The following is a 19,141-nucleotide window of genomic DNA, read 5'->3' on the forward strand; positions in this document are numbered from 1 at the left end:
GTAGCGCTTCTTCCAAAGCCCATTTAAGAACCACATGAGGACTTAAAAAGATTTTAGGGGAAGCCACTGCCTGCAGAACCCCCCCAGCATCAGTCCAGTTACAATGCTCTAGCATGAGGGTGGAAGAGGATGGAAGAGCTAGCAGAGACACATAACTTCTGTGTTTAGCCTGGGCATCACAGCCCATTTCAAAAATTAAGAAAACTTGTCCTACTGGTAGAATAATGAATGATTAAAACAGACAGGAAGAATTGCCGAGAAGGTCCTTGTTTGCTCTTGCTTTCAGATGATCTTGCAAACTGGCCTGTCATCTGGCCGGTGAGGAGGGCTTCCTCATAGTGAAAGTCAACAGAAGACAATCTTCTAATGCTTTTTATTTTAGCAGCCTTTTGAACTATAACATAGGTATAAATAAATGCCAGTATTAATCCCATGGAAAAATGCCTAGCATTCTCAGAGATGAAAATGCAAATCAATTATGCAGTCTGTCTTAATTGTACCATCTTTAAAAAAGGAAAAAACCCATATATTTACATATTACACTTTGTGAATCAATTCCAAATGATTGGAAGTCTTCACACATCCTAATCCATTAAGAAGCTTTATTTTTAAGCATATTCAAGTCCTTTTGAATCAATGTAAAGACTACACTGGCCATAGTGCTTTAGAGTAGACCTTAAATTATGATTTTCCTATTCTGTGCGAGCGATTTGGCAGCAACAAAAGACTCTACCTTTCCACTTTGGACACAGGGAGCTTTCAAAGGTCTCTTTCAAAGGTTTCAAGTTTAGTTAGTATTAGAAAAACAGTGGCTATTTAAGAGAAAAAAAAAAGTGTTACGCTTTAGAAATAGAGGAAACAGAAACTCCACAGCCTTCCTGGAGTTGCTAATCACATAATGCTTCACAATTAGTAACAGACTGGGAGGAGGGGGCAAGATCTGACCCTTTTTTTGCCTTTTCTTTCAATAGTATTGTACTGTAACAGTGCAGAAAAAGCTTCTCTTAATTAAAAAAAAAAATAGCTCTCACTCCAGAAACAGACAACTCTTCTACAATCCTGCCGACACAGGATGCTACCACAAATTCTTTCCCCCAAGGGCCATCAGTTGCATTTTTCTGCCTGCCAAAAGGCACATGCCTTTTAAGAAGCTGCCACAGGACCAGGGATGCACTGCTGTAATTACACAGTAGGTGACTAATTCAAACTCAGGGCTGGTCAGACCTGGTAGAAGGGGGAATACCTGTGTGACCTCTGCAGGGTTGCCTGTGATGACAGGAACCAGCCAGCACAAGCAGATGGCTACCTCAATGACTAAGGGATGCTGAATGGAGAGCTCGTATTGTTTGCTCATCGAGGTGTCAGTTACTACTGATAAAAGTACTGGTTTACTAATCGGGAAGTTTAACTCCTGAGCAAGTGCTCACCTGCCCAACGGTCTTATCTGCAAGACGAGGGTTATGCAACTGGAACAATCCAAACCCTATTCCAGCTGTGGGGCCCACTGGAAGCATATCAAACTCAACTCCCACCCTTGTCATTTGAGAACAACCTGCAGGAGTGTGCCAGGAGCTCCAGCCCTCGGGTCTTGGTATTACTCAGAGAATAGCGTCGGACTTTGTCTTGCACCAATTATTAGATGTTTGCATCAAACTTTTCTTCTCCTCCCACACCATTCTCCTAATTTTATATTTTTTCATCCTCTTTCTTTTCCGTCACCTTTCTTTCACTCTTATTTCCAATTCAGCCCCTCCTAAAACAAAAAGAGGCCAGCCTGCAGTGTGCTGTCATTACACGACACTGCACGATATCCTGTTTGTATGGCACAACCTTAGAGCAGGAACTATCTGCTACTCCTCATACATAAAGCATCCACTAAACAGCAGATCCACTCTTCAATAGCTTACTGAAACTTTGAATAATGTCATGAAGTTAAGAGTTATTGTATTGTACCATCCAACCAGGGTTTTGCAGGGAACGCACCTCATCTTCAGGCTATTACTGTTAAAGTCACCTTTACCAAATCTTCCACATCTTTTGAAAAACCTCATCTTAAGGTATTCCATTTGGACTAGACCTTTGTGCAGTTTCTTGAACAGCATCTCAGGACTCTCAAGCATATGACACTGGGATAAATGCCTTTTCCATAGTACACAGAAAAATACTTCCTATGGCTTTTTTACTAAGAAGCAGCTAGAAAGGAGTCATCAATTTCAAAAACTGCCATTTACATCACCTGAAGGTGACACTGACATCAGCATTTATGGGAAACTGGAAAAATCAAGGTCCCCATCCCCACTCCAGTATTTTGTTCTGATTTTTTTCTTTGCAAACTTAGTGCAAGTCCTTAAAAATCCACTTCTTTTTTTAGTGTATACACAGCTATCAAAGACTCAATTCTTCAAAAACAGTAAATCGATAACCTGACAAACTGACTATTCTTGTTGTAGAATAAGAACTTTCTTTCAAAACAAGATATTGGAGTAGATGCAGTATGGTTGTTCTCACTCCAGTCAAACCTGTACTAATACTAAAGGAAGGGATAAGCAGAAAAAAAAAGATAGCTGAGGAAATACTACGATACAGAAATACACTTACTCTAAAACTCTCCATTAGCACTCTCTCTGTCCCAAAGATGATTGTATCTCCTTTTCAAAGTTATGTTAGGCGTAGGTTTACTATGCAGTACCCAAGTTTTTTCAGCACTGTCCCTTTTGGCTGAACATGAGTTTTTTTTAATACTCAGACCACACATCCCAGTGTATTCATATACTTGTCATTCCAAATACCTACTATTCTCACTTGGAAAAAAAAAGATTGCTTTTTTACAGGAGTTCTTTGCTAAACTGAACATCTTTAGCTGAGAAGTCTATCATTTGACAGACTCTTAATTAGAATGAAACTTCCTTAAGTATCCATTACAACATGAAGGCTTCAATGGAAAAGCCATTTTTTTAAATGCAGTATTTCAAGAACTTTTAAAGTCTCTCTAGTATTTCCCACCCACACCCACAGGAAGCAGCCAGCACTGACAATTAATCCTGAACTATGGAAACTCCCATTACATATACAACAAACTTAGCAAGTTAGCTTAACACAGCATTTCTTAATTGGACTGAGTGACTGCCCAAGAAACATGGTATAGTCATATAATAGAAGTAATACACATAATGTAAGCAACAGTCATTTTGCTACTCATTGCATCCAGGTTGTTACTAAACAATTCCTGAAAGGGACCACTTGGACACAGTAGATTTAGCTACCTTACACCTGCACAGTCCCCAGTCCCCCACAGACCAACGCCCCCATTTGAAAGACCAAATACTCAGTCTGCATCACCTCCAGTGCATCCATCAACTGTACTCATGCATTATATGCTCACCTACCTTCTGAGCTACTGTCTCCCTCAAATAATTAGACTGATCTTATTAGCAGGCTCTTAATCCTCACTTACTGTCTCCTTTACCCATTAGCTGTCCCTCATTTATTAGCTGTATCTTGACAGGCTGCAAGCTTACCAACTACTATTCCTCATCCAGCAATATATTCCCTCACCCAAATTCCACAGCTACAAGTGATTAGGGAAGTATTTATTTTCAGTACAGCTCACAGCCTTGAGGTACAGCATGTCTCCTACAGTCCTGCTTGGTGACTCCCAACACAACCAGAATGAATTGGTGACACACTCTAAAATGTATTAGTCTGTAGCAAGCAATGACGCATCTTCCTTCCCTGGCAAAGACCACCCCATGAAGATAGGGTTGGACACCACAGTAAGCCTAGGAAGCTAGCAAGGGCGCTTGTTACTTCACAGAATTGCTTAGATTGCAAGGGATCACCTAGACCAACTCCCTGCTCAAGCAAGGCCAGCTAGAGTCACTTGCCCAGCACCTTCTCTCTGTGCAGATTCAAGACTCAGCTGACTCCACAGCCTGTGTTTCACTACCCTCACAGTAAAAAAAAGTGTTTTCTCCTGTTCAGACACAACTAATTTTTTAATTGGTGCCCATTGCCACTTGTCCTACCAGTGGGTGCTACCGAGATGAAGCTGGCTCAGTCTTCATTCCCTCCCATCAGGTTTTTATACATATAGACAGGATCTCCCTCTAAGCCTATACATTAAGAGAACAGCACTCTTTAGGCATAAGATCTCTCACCTTGCCCCCCAGGTTAGAATAAAATAGCACCACCAGGTGTTTTACTGCAGTGTTGTACCATAGTTTTTGTTCTTGTTATTATAGTATAGAATGCAAGAACCTTCACCATATGTAACAGGCAAGATGAAGGATTGTATCTTAGGACACTACCAGAAGCTGAACTTGAAGTTTCAGACTATTTACATACACACATATCCAGAAATCTGCCTAGAGTGACCGAAGGACTGTCTCAATACCAAAAGCACCTGCAAATGCACCTCAGACAAAAGGTTCAAGTTCTAATGATCACTGCCATTGGCTTCCACCATACTTCTTCAGTAAAGAAGTTATTACCCCCACTCTGCAGTTAAAATATGATGCCAACAGGGCTACAAGACCTCAATATTGACCTAGAAATCAGGCATTTCATTTAGAAAACAGCAACACAGACACACTAAACAAAACGAGCAGCTTTGATTCCTGTGGCTAAGCACTACCAACAGGTAGCAGCTAAAGTGACAGTAAAAAAAGGCAGCCTTCTCATCACACATTCTTCACCTATTCATTTTATGAAAGGCAGTTATCTTGTCCACAGCAGTCTTTCATAACAGAGAGGACCCTCTCCTTTTTACCTTAGTCAGAAGCTTCCAAATGCATGCTGAGTTGTAGCAGAAGACTGTGGGTCAAAGTGTGATTCCCAGCCTACTGAAAGTCAAGACACCAGACTGGCAAATACAGATTCTTGTCAGATCCTTGTGTGCATTACTTACCTCTAAAAATGACACTTCCAACACTTCCTGCAATTCAGAATCTCAAGTAGTTGTTCTGATGGTTCTGTCAAATTCTCCTCATCCTGTGCCAGTTTGAGCACTTATGTCTTGTCTTCAGGCTCCTAGGCCACAGGATGAAGACTGGATAGGAAGCGTTTGTTCAGTCACTTGTTTTGTAGAAGGCAAACCCTGACTGCTAGAATACTCGGACAGCACAAGCTTCCTGAATCAGACTGCCAGTGCACAAGCAACAATTCTAAGGAATTCAATGCTGGCAATCTAAACACTTTTGACAAGTCTCCTTTGGTAAACCAATAGAGCTGCTTGTAGTCCTTAAGGAGCAGGGGTTTGAAATCAGTGACCATAAACACCTAATCAAGTGTTTCTTAAATGAGGTTGATCAGCTGCCCTAATTTTACATTTTCACTGTAATTATAAATACACCAGAGATGATTAAAACAGTTTTAAAACATTAGACAACTGCTTTGCTGGGACCAGTAAGGGCAACCAGATGCAGGTGCCAATCCTTTGCTTAAAGGCAATCAGAATCGCCAAACAAGATAACCATACAGCATATGTAAGATCAGTCTGTTCTTGCCAAGAGAGTACAGAGGCAAGGGGCACAACCAGCCTCTGTCATTCTTTTGAGGTCTTGGATTTGTCCTTGGTCAAAACTAGATTTGTTTCTCCTTTAAGAAACATTTTAAACCTTGACATAAAAAAAGTACTGCTAGAGGCACAGTTGTGCTCATTAGCAGATCAGTAAGAGAATGTTTTCCTTCTGTACTTTAAGCTGACTGCACCCTGAATGGCATCTCAGACATGGCAGTTTCAGAAAAGTCCAGGTGTGACACTAAGTTACCCCGATGTAGCAGCTGACAGGGAATAAACTCCAAAATAATTAAAAGAAAGCAAACAGGTTTAGTTGTCCGAACAAGGAATTTTAATTTTAGGTCAACTATTGAACTAGGTCAACATCCAGTTCACAATGTCTACAGATAGTGGGCATAGCCAGTCACTACGGTAAGTTTATTGAAGCACCAAGCCCCACACAAGACTGTAAAATACATTTTAAACTACTAGTAAGAAAGCTTCTTCAAGTCAACAATACTATTAAGGGCCAGAGTTTAAGGACTAAGTTTTCACCTTCCAAGCTATTTTAAGACAGCCAATCCATTGCATAAGCAAACCAAACTGCTACATACTGAAACACATAGAGCAGCAACTGATTGAACAATTCCTGTAAATAATTCAAGGATACATTGAAACAGTATGGGTAAATTGTAATTTTTTATTGGAAAACAAATATACAACTTGGAATGGATTTGAGGCAAATCGTGCCATAAGCAGATTTTTTGAAAATAAGTGGCTAAACAAAGTTTAAAAAGCATAGTAACAAGTGGAGAAAATGTTTTCTGGTACAGGACCAGCAGTACAAAAAAAAACTTGTGTACGAGTACCTGGATAAATCACCCGTTTTGCATTAGTGCAACTTAAGTTTCATATTGTTGACTGTCAATCGTCCACAACGTTAAGACTCCACATTTCAACAACATGTTACAGGTATGGCCACAAACAAGTTACTGTGAAGTAAGCCAGGAGAATGATTTTTACAGTGCATTAGCCACATGTATATATACTATTCACACGGTTTTATCCTGCAGGTAACTGCAGCAGTCCTTATCCTCCATCACAGAAAGCGGAATAAACTCCTTTATGTACTGGAGAACTAGAGCCAGCATGTCACTTTAACTAAGGAACTGCTAATGCATGGTAAGCCCTAGCTTACTTTATGTAACTTGTTACACTAGTCATACCTAAGTCTCCTAAAGAAAGCTACTTTTTTATTTTTAAACAGACAACCCAGATGTTCCCTCAGTTAACCAACTCCATCTAACTTTAGATGTGCAGAAGGGCTTAAATATCCAGAGTAAGCCACATGCAACATTTGTTACTTAGATCAATTTTCCAAAAATCAGAACAATGACAGTAAGATAAAGGAGAAAAACATGGAGGAATGGCCTTCTAATTACTATACATGCATATTCTTTTGACAGTAAGGGAAAAACCTTTTACAGATAAGTTACAAACAGAGAAAAGGCAAATAAACAATTTTGTACAAGAAATTTAACACATTCTGTACAACGTCTTCACTTCGCTGTCATCATTTGTACAAACTCTGTAAAAGGAAAGAGTTGCATAAGAGTTATTCAGAGAAAAATCTGAATTGCAAGATCTGAGAAGTGACCTCCCTTATTAGTGCTGAACACTGTTTTAAAACTATGCTTCCAGTTACAGTCAAAAAAGCATCTTCAAGACAGTCCCCTTTTCCACCAATCACACCTATAAACCTATTCTTAACGGCAAAAGACCTCTACTTTTATCAAAAAGGCTAGTCCCTCAGAACTGGAACAGCCTTACTTCCAAAATAAAACATTACAGGGTCCTCATGCCTACTGTCTTACAGATAGGGACAAGGTATCTAAGAATGATCAGAATGATTCTGATCAGCAGAAATTGTGCTGAAGCGATGATCAGTTCTGTAGGTGTACAAGCAAGACACCACTGTGTTGGTTTGAGTTTTTCCCCTCAAAGAGAATAGCTCAAGTCTTACTATTTTGCCTGACTGGCTTTAAGCAACTGAATCATTGCTTATTCACAGTACATTTGGTAGTTAGATCCCACAAAAATAGGATTCTTCACTTATCTTGACAAACCATAGTTTTAAGTACAATAACAAAAGAAACTGGGAACCTAGAAGGAGTTAACTTGTTGCTCAGGTTTCCAAAGAGCAACTGGAAAGAACAGGGATGCCCACCCTCTCTAGTGCCAGCCTCTTAACAGTCAATTCATAAGTACAGTTATGGGCCAGCAGCCTTGCTCATAAAAATGCCTTCTCACTCACAGATGAGTGCTCTTCCTGAGGCCACAACCAAAAAGGCCTTAAAGGCAAGCCACACCTATGCCTCAAAAACAGTAAGGGCATTATCTGAAAATAGCCTAGCTCTTTTCTATAAGATGTACAGAAAGTTAAAGTGAAAACAAGCTTAATGCTTCTGAGCTGCAAGCAATTGCCTAACAGAACTCCTCCTGTTTGCATGACTTCATAATTAAGTTTCAATGCCAGCAAGAAAGGAAATAAGCTACTGCTGCAGCTGATTTGTGTGAAATTATTTAAGAGGGTTTCTAAAGGTCTTGAAATGTGTGTATTTTAGAAGCTTTACCCCTTTAATTAGTAATTTTAAAAGCATTAATGAAAAATGAGTGACTTTAGCTACAGTCAGATCAACATTCATTAGTGAACAGAACAGTATGTGAAGATCTCAGCTAGCTTCCTTATTCTAATGGTCAATTAGACATCATTAGATTTACAAAGTTATTTCTTACACTGCACAGCTGAATAGTCATTTTTTGCCTTTGGCACAAAAGGTAGCAATAACCCACACAAACTTAAACCTATTTAGAGGTACACAATGTACATACCAAAAGACATTAGCTTAAAGGAACATTTAGGTGTTGAGAAGATCTCATCTGAACATTGCTCTATTTAAACTTGGTGTGGCTATCAGCATCTACATAACCACCATCATGAAAAGTGCTACACAAAGTCAGTTAACAACTCCTTACCTTCATAGTTTACTTGACCATCACCATCAATGTCTGCTTCCCTAATCATTTCATCAACTTCTTCATCTGTTAGCTTCTCCCCAAGATTTGTCATCACATGACGGAGTTCTGCAGCACTAATGTAACCGTTACCATCCTGGGAGGGGAAAAAAGGAAGACTGGAATAGACTACTCTAAGGCCTAGTGACTTAACTGTAACTTAATGCTCATCTTGCTCTGCAGTATTCTTAAGAAGTTAGCATAGCTTTAACCACTAGCATTTGCGCAAGGCAAGTGAGAGCTGTAAGCGTATCTTCAGTATCGTCTAGGACCTTAGTCTTAAAAAGACATTTTAAAAAGCAACTTATCCCATATAGTCTACTTTGGCTGTCCTATCCTGAGACACTTTTTAATCACTGACAAAGCAATCAGCAGTTTTTCAGGCAGACGCCTATTCAATCATGTGACTTGCTGGTTCAATGTATTTCTCAGAACAGAAGCTACTTCTCATTCACCTGTTTCACTGGAGTCCAGCACAAAGCTACAAAGCCTTCAGACACCACTTGTACATATTCCAACCTAGCTGGGACACTGGATATCAAAGTAAAGTGCATACTATACTGTGGACTGACTTCTTCCTCCTCACACCCCAAGGTACTTAACATCATTATTTTCCTGTTTAAAAGTGCATCTTAAGAAGCTGAATAAGACTCATTTAGCAATTTACTCAGTAAAGACCAAGTGAAAGACTTAAAAGACTACCATTTCAAATATTTAAGCAATTTCCCTGCCAGCCTTGTACAAGTATTTTTAGTATCATAGCAATTGGTAGCTTAATAGTATCACCCACTACCATCACGATGACTCATTTGACTTTCAGGTACAGTATCACAATAGACTGAACTTTAGTTAACCTAGAGATTAACAGACTGACTAGTTAACCTAGAGGTTCTAAGTGCCTGGACTGCAGATACCCCTCAATTCAGTGAGGAATTTAATGAAAACTCAATCTGACTTCTAATGAACAGAAGTATTTGTTAAGGCAAACATTTTAGTACCTTGTCAAACACACGGAACGCTTCTCTAATTTCTTCTTCACTATCTGTATCTTTCATTTTTCTTGCCATCATTGTCAGAAACTCTGGGAAGTCAATTGTGCCATTGCCTGCAAGATAGTTACTTTGTTAGAAAAACACATTTCCACCACTTTATTAAATTACTTATTAGTAAAATCTTACCATCAGCATCTACTTCATTGATCATATCCTGTAGCTCTGCTTCTGTGGGGTTTTGACCAAGCGATCTCATCACTGTCCCCAACTCCTTTGTAGTTATAGTACCATCACCATCCTTGTCAAATAGTGAAAAAGCTTCTTTGAATTCTGTAAAACAACAAAAATGCAGTTAATCCCTTCAGCTTTGAAATGTTAAGTTTACTTAATCATGTAAGAATCCATTGCTGCTTATTGTTAGAAATTACAAAATTTTATTTCATTCTCTTAAAATTTCAGTATACTGCTCAGTCTACTATAATTGTAATGCCGATATGGAAGCACCAGCATCTGGAAAACAACCCACCAGTCTACCAATCAACCACACTGTCACCTAAACAAGATGGAAGGTCATCCATTTCAGAAGTATTCACACATTTCTTACTATCTATCTTGAACAAGGACCCCTAATACAGAGCTGAAAGGAATAGCTATCTGCAACTAGAATGATCCACACCCTTGGTAGGAACTGTTTATCTCATGAGAAAATATGAAATTACTTTGAGAGCGCTGAAAAAAGGTACTTAAAATACAAATGCTACAGCTTAATAGCACTTCTATTACTAATAGAGGAGACAAGTCAATGGAAAAAGGTATCAGACCTAACTAAAAATAGTTTCTCATCAAAACTCACTCCCACTGGACACATAAGTCTGAACAGTACATGCTATATGAAGCTCCAGTACCTAGCACCATAGGCCTTAACATTTGGCCATATCTAGCTACAAAGGAACTTCTCCCAACTCTCCCCCCGACCAGGCTTCTGCAGTTCTTCCATCTACATATAAACGCAACTCAAGTCAGTTGCTCAAGGAAGAAAGTCACTGGAGTCTTAATTTCTAAAAAGCTGCTTAGAAAACTGTTTCAGCCCTACTGTATCCTGAAACAGCCTTTATAGAGCTAGTCAAAAACAGTTGTAAGACTGCTTAACTGTGTTTCAATGCTACCTCTTAACCCTCCCTCTACAATGGCTGTATTGTAGCCAGCAATATTAATACAAGCATGACATGTTTAATTGTCCAGTCCCAAAATGGAGTTGCTTTTTATCCATGCCATCTGTTTGTCTTTGGCTACAGACTTTAAGCTAGCTCACATACAAGTTAGTTAAACATGAAAAATGTATTTATTCCCTTGTATAGTTCAGAACCTTTTACAGCTTTCAAGGCACCCGGGATCATGCCTTTGGAGAACTCATTAGCTCAAGGGTACTCCTACATCAGAAATACTTCCAAGAGTTAGTTTTTCAACATTTCCAAGCAGTCAGCTTTCCAGATGGTGGGTTTCCCAGACCAGAATTAGTCACAGCAAAAGTCGCCTTTTCACATGAACTGCATAAAGTCTTACTTCATCCATTTCATACTCAAACACTCGAGGTGAGTACAAGCTGGCAAGCGTTAAAAACACAACTACAAAAATAGGCCTTTTATAGTTCATGAATGCAGCTATAATACCAGAGCCACAGTTGAGTCCTATCCAGGAAAAAAAACCCACTCTTCTACATCTAATAGTTTGAAGTGTTCCAAAAGCCAATTCCCACTGTTTAGCACATACAAATCAGAGCAAGGCTACCACAGGACCAGACAAAAGAGTTTCAAGCTGGTATTGTAAAATCACAAAGCAGGAACAGGCCTACTCAAACAGGAAGCTATAACCTGTACCTACAGTAACTTCCAGACAGTCTTTGGGGCTAGTTTCAGTTAGCTTGGATACAACAAATAGGTTTATCGGGGTAAAGTTTTTACACCAGGGAAGAAAAGGCTCCTGGGTCAAGCCTAGAATAGAAATTCATAGCCTATCATGGAAGGATCTCAAAAGGGAAACACTGAGTCTTCATCAAGAGTCAGGTACTCAAGTTTTGTTCAACATGTTTAGATGTTAATCACATGATCCTTAGCTTGAAGGTCAACTGTCACTAACCCAAAGACAAAGTAGACTTCACAGTACCACAGTGACCCTGCTTAGAATAAGTAGTAATTTTTATGCAAAATATGAAGACTTGCTTTCTACAACATGGGTCATTCAGTGGTATAGTCTGAATACTTGAAATGAGCCACTCGCAAGGACAATTCTTCACCTTTCTTTTACTCAAAGACGCTGAAGGCTAAGAAACAACCAGCTGTAAATCATAACCATAAAGTAAAGCAAGTCAAAGATCAGCAGCATATTCCTGTTTGAAATGCTGAATCAAGTTAGGAATACGATTAAAATAACTCTTTAAATCACTTGTAGGAGAACAAAGGAGTAAAACTATGCAGATACCGTTTAGACTAACAAGAACAACCTAGCATAGCTTTGGAGGATTTGTGGCAATGGCCAGTGAAGGCAGCTATAAAATAATGAAGTTGAGCGAGCAACTCAACTCTGGTTTCCTGTAAGATTATAAAATGCACCTCCCACTCTCTTAAGAAACATGACTCCATGTAGCATATAAAGCAAATCCTCCCTTTATTCAACACACCTCCATATCAAACGACAAGTGAAAATTGTCTTGTATCTTAGATAAGGCTAACCTGTCAAAAACCCGAGGACAGCACTGGCAGAACCACTCATCTTCAGGACAGCCTACAAGTTTTTCAGCCTTTCCTTCCTTCTGAAAAGTGCACTGCATCAAAACCAAGACTACTTCCAGGCCCCACGGAAGAAGGCTAGTCCAATAGAACATGAATTCTAACACCCTAACTCAAAATGTTCTATATAACAATAGCTTCTAAGGCATCTCTGCACCACATCACCTTTCCAGATGAAGTAGCAGTCTTCAGTGACCTAATATGTTCAGTGAACCAGAACTGCCATTTCCACTCTCACACAGTTTAGCCAGCTATGTCTGGAACTTTTATAGGAGAACATCAATTGTTCTCTTCACAGCTACAAAGAGCTCAACACTTAAACATGACTATTTCTACTATGAAATAAATTCTAAATAGCTCTTGTGGTCAGGTCCCCAACAGAGAACCACAGCACACTGAAGGAACAAGGCATAACAAACACCATACATAGGCCTATTTGTTTAGAGAGCCCATTTAGACCTCTTTGAGGTCTAGTGGAAGGAAGTATAGCTCACAAGACCAGTTGCTTTGGGACAAAAGCATCTTCAAGGTTTTTTCTCCACACACACACACAAATGGTCCACAGCCATTTGTGGACCCAGCCACCCACATCAAATGGTCCTGACCTTTGTTAATACTCATTTGACTTGGCAACTTCAATTCTTCCTGAATGAAGCTGCAACTAGCATTCACATCCTGTACCTCCTAAGGTTTTAAAAATCAGTCTTTCATGTAAACAAAACCAGAGAAGTCTTTCACCGCTACCTATAATGACAAGACACTTCAGTCCTGCATGACCAATGAGTTCCACAGGAAATAAGAACATCTGCAATCTTTAACAACCGTATTTTGGTGTTTCACAGAGGTGGAAGACATTTTAAGCCCAGGAGAAGTGGCTGCTTCTGTTTAAGAAAGGGAATGGCCTTCTGTTTAAGAAAGGGAATGTTGTCTCTACCCTGTAGTACCATTTTCTTAAGCCCACCTTCAAATCAAAAACTAGGTATCCTCGGATAAGCTGGAATTGTAGGCAGCTCAAGACTTTAAAACCACATGGTCTCTATAAAACATGTAAACTGTACTTGTAACAGTTTTCCCATGCAAGACACTGGCAAACACAACAGCAAAAGTAAGCAGTCCAATTAGTCAGCTGCAACCCTTCCTAAGCAGTACTAGGGATGGTTCTCTAACAGGCCAGCTAGTGGGCTTATGCCATCACATCAGACGTTTACTTGCAAACACATTTGCTTCATGGAATACCATAGCTGGACTGAAAGTGGAAGGCCATTTTGCACTGTATATTAACACCGAGTTATACTTTTACCCCTTCCACACAGACGAAAACCCTCTATACCAGTATGACAAGCTTATTAATTCTCACTTTTGGCTCCAAGACCTATACTATCATTACTGAATAGCTAACATTTGCACTAATCCTGAGGTAGTATTAATGAGCTTCCTGTTTATATTCCATAATCAGCTACATCAACTAATAAAGCTTCTACAGTTAAGAACTTGAACAATGAACCATTATTGAAAAGACAGCAGTGACAATTGACACAGCCTGCTCCAACTAAACTGATCACAAAACCCTGAAGATATGTAGGCCACTTGCGGAAAAAAAAAATCTCAAGTTGAACCAGATTTGGCTTGTGCTTACTCATAACACAGTACCATGGCAACAAGTAAATAGACTAAGGACTTTCCACAAAACCATAATTAGTATCCTATGAGTTAAATCAAGCTTCTGAAGTCTAAAAGCTACAGAAGAATGTTCTTACACTTCAAATTTGGCAATTATGGTAGAAACAAACTAGCTCATTATGACACTTCTGTTTAATACAGTGTCTTCAACTGCTGCACCATAGTTAAATGGCAATACCCCTTAGAGGCTGTTATTTGTATGACTGACCTGGTACTATCAGATTAGTAAAACCCTAACACCCTCTAAAATCATTTCACATGACAGTATGCACGCTGAGGCTTTCTAGCATTAATACTATACACTTGTCCGATCAAAAACCCTAAAGTTTTTCAAATGTCCATGGCCAGGGTGAATTCTGCATTACCAGCTTTAAGTCACAGCAATTATTCAAGCTGAAATGAGTCTTCAGAGACCAGTGACAGGTATTAGATTGTGCAGCCTGCATGAGTAGGAGACATGATAACCAGGAGAGTTCTAGTCACCAGTAGACAGTTGAGTGCACAGAAACCATTGTTAGGGGGCCACAGATGTACACAAAAGATTTAAGAGATGCATCTCTATTTAAGCATTTCAGTGCAAGCGCCAGACCATCAGAACTGTGCACAGAACACTTGTATCCAAGTACACAATGCAGGTCCAAATATGGAATATCAAGAGTTGTCATCATGAAGCCAGTCCCTGCTGTCATAAAAAAAGCCACTCTGAAAACATCTACACTGACAGGAGACCACAAAGTAAATTATTTTTGCCTTCTGTTAGAAGAGCACTCCAGATTCCAAGCCTTCACCAGATATTCACCCCACCCCACCCCCTTCAGTTTGCACTTGGGACAATTCTGTAGTCATGGGGGGGAATCCCAAGTCTACTAGCTAATAAAGCTGTGAGGATTGTCCAAATATTTTAGAGGACAAAACTTCAGATCCATTGTATCCATGGTACTTTTATAGTAGATAAGCCTTTAAAACTTAGGTGACAAGTTAAAACATTCCACAATACTTCTTTAGTATCTAAGAAAGCTAAATATCTTGTGTAACACCGACTGTCACTGGATTAAGAGATGTGCCAGGTCAAGTAGGAAGTAGCAACACAGCATGTACAGTCTCACCTGCAATCTGCTCTTCTGTCAGTTGATCAGCCTGCAATAAAAGAGAATATCGTTATAATTGTAGCAAAAGTTCAAGACAAAATAAAACACAGGCTTGTAGAGGCCTCTGAACATGCTAGCCGTTCTTCAGGACTTATCTGTAGCATTCTGAAACGGTTCTAACTAACACAGCTCAAAAGTCATCAGGATTGCTTACTAAGTAAGAACTGGCAACCTGTCCTCACCTCCTCACCCCACAATATCTGGTACACCCAAATAATGGATTACCATGTGTATCAATCAATTACCCAAGCAACACTAGCAAACTCAAGTCACACAGGTCCCTCTAGACTGGTTTTAAAGACTCATTAACACAGCAGAGTGTTGGTAGTAATACTTCGGTAAAATAGCCTCAGCTTTAACATCAAACACTTTAGGTCTAAGTAATGCAGCAGTAACCCCCAAATCCCAGATGTAAGGCAGACTCATCTGTTCTGCTAAGTTACAATGCTGTAATTAGAAAAATATACTCTTCTCTAGAATTAAATCATCCCTTGATCAACGTGAAGCTTTATATCCAACATCTGGCCATTAAAAAAAAAGTTCACGTAATCAGTACTAGCAGCTTCAGCCCAAACTCATACTTTCAATTATGTCAGAAGGCTGTCTAGACTTTTCAGACCGTTGTCTACAGACTCAAGTAGCATAAGATAGTTTACAGGGCCACTAGAGAAAGGTTCAGTGGTGCAAGACTTAATTTCTGTATTAGTTGGGTAAGCCCCACTTTATATCTCATTTCACTCTATCACTGGTCAATTTTGAATTAACTGATTTGACAGCAATATAAAACAAACAGTCTTCAAGGCCAAACCCAAAATGGACTTCATTCTTGGAAGAACACAAAGGCGTTTGAGGATTGTAGAAATACTTTCCCTAGTTTTTCAAGTCAGCTGAATCTTCAAGCAAATTCTGGATAGCTTCAGTTCAGTTGCAGTAACAGGGCCATACATTTCCTTCAGTTAAGCTCCTTGAGCTCTTTACCCCATAGCACTCCACCAGAGTCACCCCCCCTTCCCGCCCTTTAAATACAAATGAGATACACTCACTGCCTAAATTCAACGCTGCTTTTTTAGTTCTGTTCCTATTGTGACCATTTCAGCAACAACCTTTCTATAATTACTGCACTATTGACAGTTAGAAACATTTTCTGTCATTAGCATGCCCACAAACATCTCTCTACATATTAGCCATCTGTCAATGAAATGCTTAGAAAAAGGTATATATACCACCTGTCAATTTTTACTTTACTAATTTCAATTTGAATTATATTTCTATATTGCATACAGCCTCAGAAGTTACCAGCTTCTGGTTATTTGTCCTCTAACAGAAGACAGTTAGCTGCTCAAGCTTAAATACAAGAGCTAAACTGCTTATAAAAAATACACATACAACACAAACAGCCCCAGATGTAGGCCACAATCAGCGATTTCTCAGACTGCCTGTGGCTCATCTACTCCAAGAATCAAGACCACACTACTAAGCAACTTATAAGAGAGCAGCCAATGGGTATTTGCAGCTATAGACTCCACTCATTCCAATTTCAGCAGCTGTAGGAAGTATTCCTATGCAGGTTCAACTTTGTTTTTTAAAAGAATGAGACAGTCTAGGGTGGCAGCAACACCGCTGAAAACATCACCAGTTCAACATTAGGCTTTCAGATGGAAACATTGTGCTGCTCACTTAATAGAAGCCTAACAGATTTTCACTTGTCTGGAGTGTATCATTAACACAGACAGACTCATACCTTTGCATGCTATTTACATTTTTATTGCTTGAGTGAAGAGAATGATGTGCTACATTTCTGTAGGATATTTATATCCTACAGAAAGCTGTAGATCAGATTTAAGTAGCAAGAACCTAGTTTATTTAGGTCAATACTTATGGGTTACCAAGTTGAGTCACATACTGTTTTATATAAACAGTTTTATATAAAGACATGACATTAAGCAGTGTTTAAGCTGTTGAGTGTTCCCAAACTCTTCCTCTTTAACTCTTCCAGCAACTTAAAACATCCTATAGCCACTAACCATAGATTTGGATAAACTTTGTCAGCACCTCTACGGGGGACAGTGTTTGAGAAGAGCACGATGCTTATTAGAAGCCACAAGTATACAGCAGTTGAAAGATAAGCTTGGAGGTGGGGCAAGGTTGAACAAACACCATCTGTACTCTGCAGTGCTAGGCTCTGCAGGGACTGCTGCGCAACAGCAGTAAAAGGCGGAGCCAGCAAGTCTGCCAGATCACTCCCTCCCATGCCACTCAGGTGGCGGGCAATCAGCTCAGATCCATGCCTGCGACTTACAGGCCATGGCTGTCTTCTCAGAAAGGCCTTCTGAAGTTCTTTGTCCCGATTTTAAGCTAGATACTCATGCACCACACAAGTGACAGTACGCACACCTTCAGTAACGCAACCCATCTTCAGAAACTGTAACATGCCTATGCAGTAGTTTTGACATGCCCCTTACTATGCCCAAGATCCACCTGAAAACCTCCTTTGATGAAGTCAGAGAACGCATCACAGCTTTGACACAGAGTTCTCCAATTCATGTTGCAGCACTTTCATTTTCACTGCAATAGCTCCCATCCCCCTGCCCCCAGATTATGTTAAGGGCCTGACAAAGAATGTAAGCCTCCTAGGAAAGAAGGGGAGCCGTTGTGTGTGCAGCAATTTCAGTGGCACATGCAGCCTCTAGAGGTAGTGTTTCATTACAGTCGTAGGTGCTATGCAGTAACCAGTTTGGAAGATCCTCAAGAGCTGAGAGCACTGCCTGCTAGAGAGCTACCAGCAAATCACAGAGCAGATGACACTGCTTCCCTCCAAAACTTGGCATTTTGGTATACTTCACAGGTGTTCGATTGGAATGGACAGTTCTGTTCTGGCAAGACTAACTGAAGAACAAGAACTAGACGGACTAGAATGTAAGAGCTAGAATCACACTTATAGTAGGTTAGCTTATTTTGGGAGGAAAGCATTCTGCTTTATCTAGCATGTGCAGTATTGGACAACACATATTCACAGGTTTAGCCAGTCTGGTCTGTCAGGATGAACTATAACCACATTCAAAGTGTCACTGTGCCTCCTGGACACACCCATTTTTATACAGACCTTGCTTGAAGATACTCCATTTTTGGTTCTGATTATGACTAAAATCAATAAGGGTCTTTTACTGCTAGATTCACCTTTTTTTCCTTCACAGATGGTTTACTGTATAGGTTCACAATTCAAGAAAAAGAGCAAATTCAGGCTTCTGTTCACTTAATTTCTTTGCCCAGAGAGAGCATTTTAAGAAACCCCTCAATTTTAAGCACCCATCATTCACATTACACATGGCAAGTCGATAGCAATCTGATTCCTTAAAAGCATGTCATGAATGAAAAGGCAGTTCCACTATACTGCATCTTCTCTTAATGCAGAGACAGTACTAAATGGTCACTGGTGATGCTTTTGAGACAGAATTGTTCCTTTTTGTACGTGTTTCAGTATCCACTTGTTTTAATTAAAAAAGCTAAACTCATATCCTTTAGACCGAATTTGAAACAACTCTCCAATTCCACAAAACGTGTTCTATTTCGACGGTTGATTAAAATCCTAAACAAACATATGGCTAAGAAAAATAAATTGCGCTTGATCAAGAAAACGCAGGAACGTCCACCGCAATGACCAAAAGGGGAAGCCAAAACTGTTAAAAAAATTAAATCCCTTGTTCAATGGAGCCACCAGCAGCAAGGTGTTATCATGAAATCGGCAGGGGAGAGCGGCTCCAACGTGAGCTGACAACAGGTCTAGCGAAGAGGGAGATGGTGCAGTGAGGCAGCCTGCCCCTCATCATCATGCTGCTCAGAAGCTGCAGGGCTCCGCATTGCATTATTATCAGGCGCAACACACCTCGCTAGCGAGCCAGACATCTTAAGCGCTCGCAGCAGCCGTTGCCGCGCCGCTGGCTCCCCGGCCCCATTCAGCCGCAC

General features: G+C 40.0%; 1 protein-coding gene across 1 annotated transcript in view; it reads right to left on the bottom strand.

The window, feature by feature from the left end:
* Positions 1-5,826: 5,826 nt before the first annotated feature.
* The window catches only part of CALM2 (calmodulin 2 (phosphorylase kinase, delta)), a 31,605-nt gene continuing 18,290 nt past the window's right edge, over positions 5,827-19,141 (bottom strand). The window contains exons 3-7 of the mRNA XM_009880666.1: positions 15,137-15,167; positions 9,751-9,894; positions 9,571-9,677; positions 8,534-8,669; positions 5,827-7,085 (exon numbers count right to left, since the gene is read on the bottom strand). Of these exons, the coding sequence (XP_009878968.1) occupies positions 7,057-7,085; positions 8,534-8,669; positions 9,571-9,677; positions 9,751-9,894; positions 15,137-15,167 (447 nt within the window). The 3' untranslated portion in view covers positions 5,827-7,056. The remainder of the gene's footprint in view (positions 7,086-8,533; positions 8,670-9,570; positions 9,678-9,750; positions 9,895-15,136; positions 15,168-19,141) is intronic.

The sequence above is a fragment of the Charadrius vociferus genome, unplaced genomic scaffold (genome assembly GCF_000708025.1).
Source record: "Charadrius vociferus isolate BGI_N301 unplaced genomic scaffold, ASM70802v2 scaffold192, whole genome shotgun sequence".
Classification (NCBI taxonomy): domain Eukaryota; kingdom Metazoa; phylum Chordata; class Aves; order Charadriiformes; family Charadriidae; genus Charadrius; species Charadrius vociferus.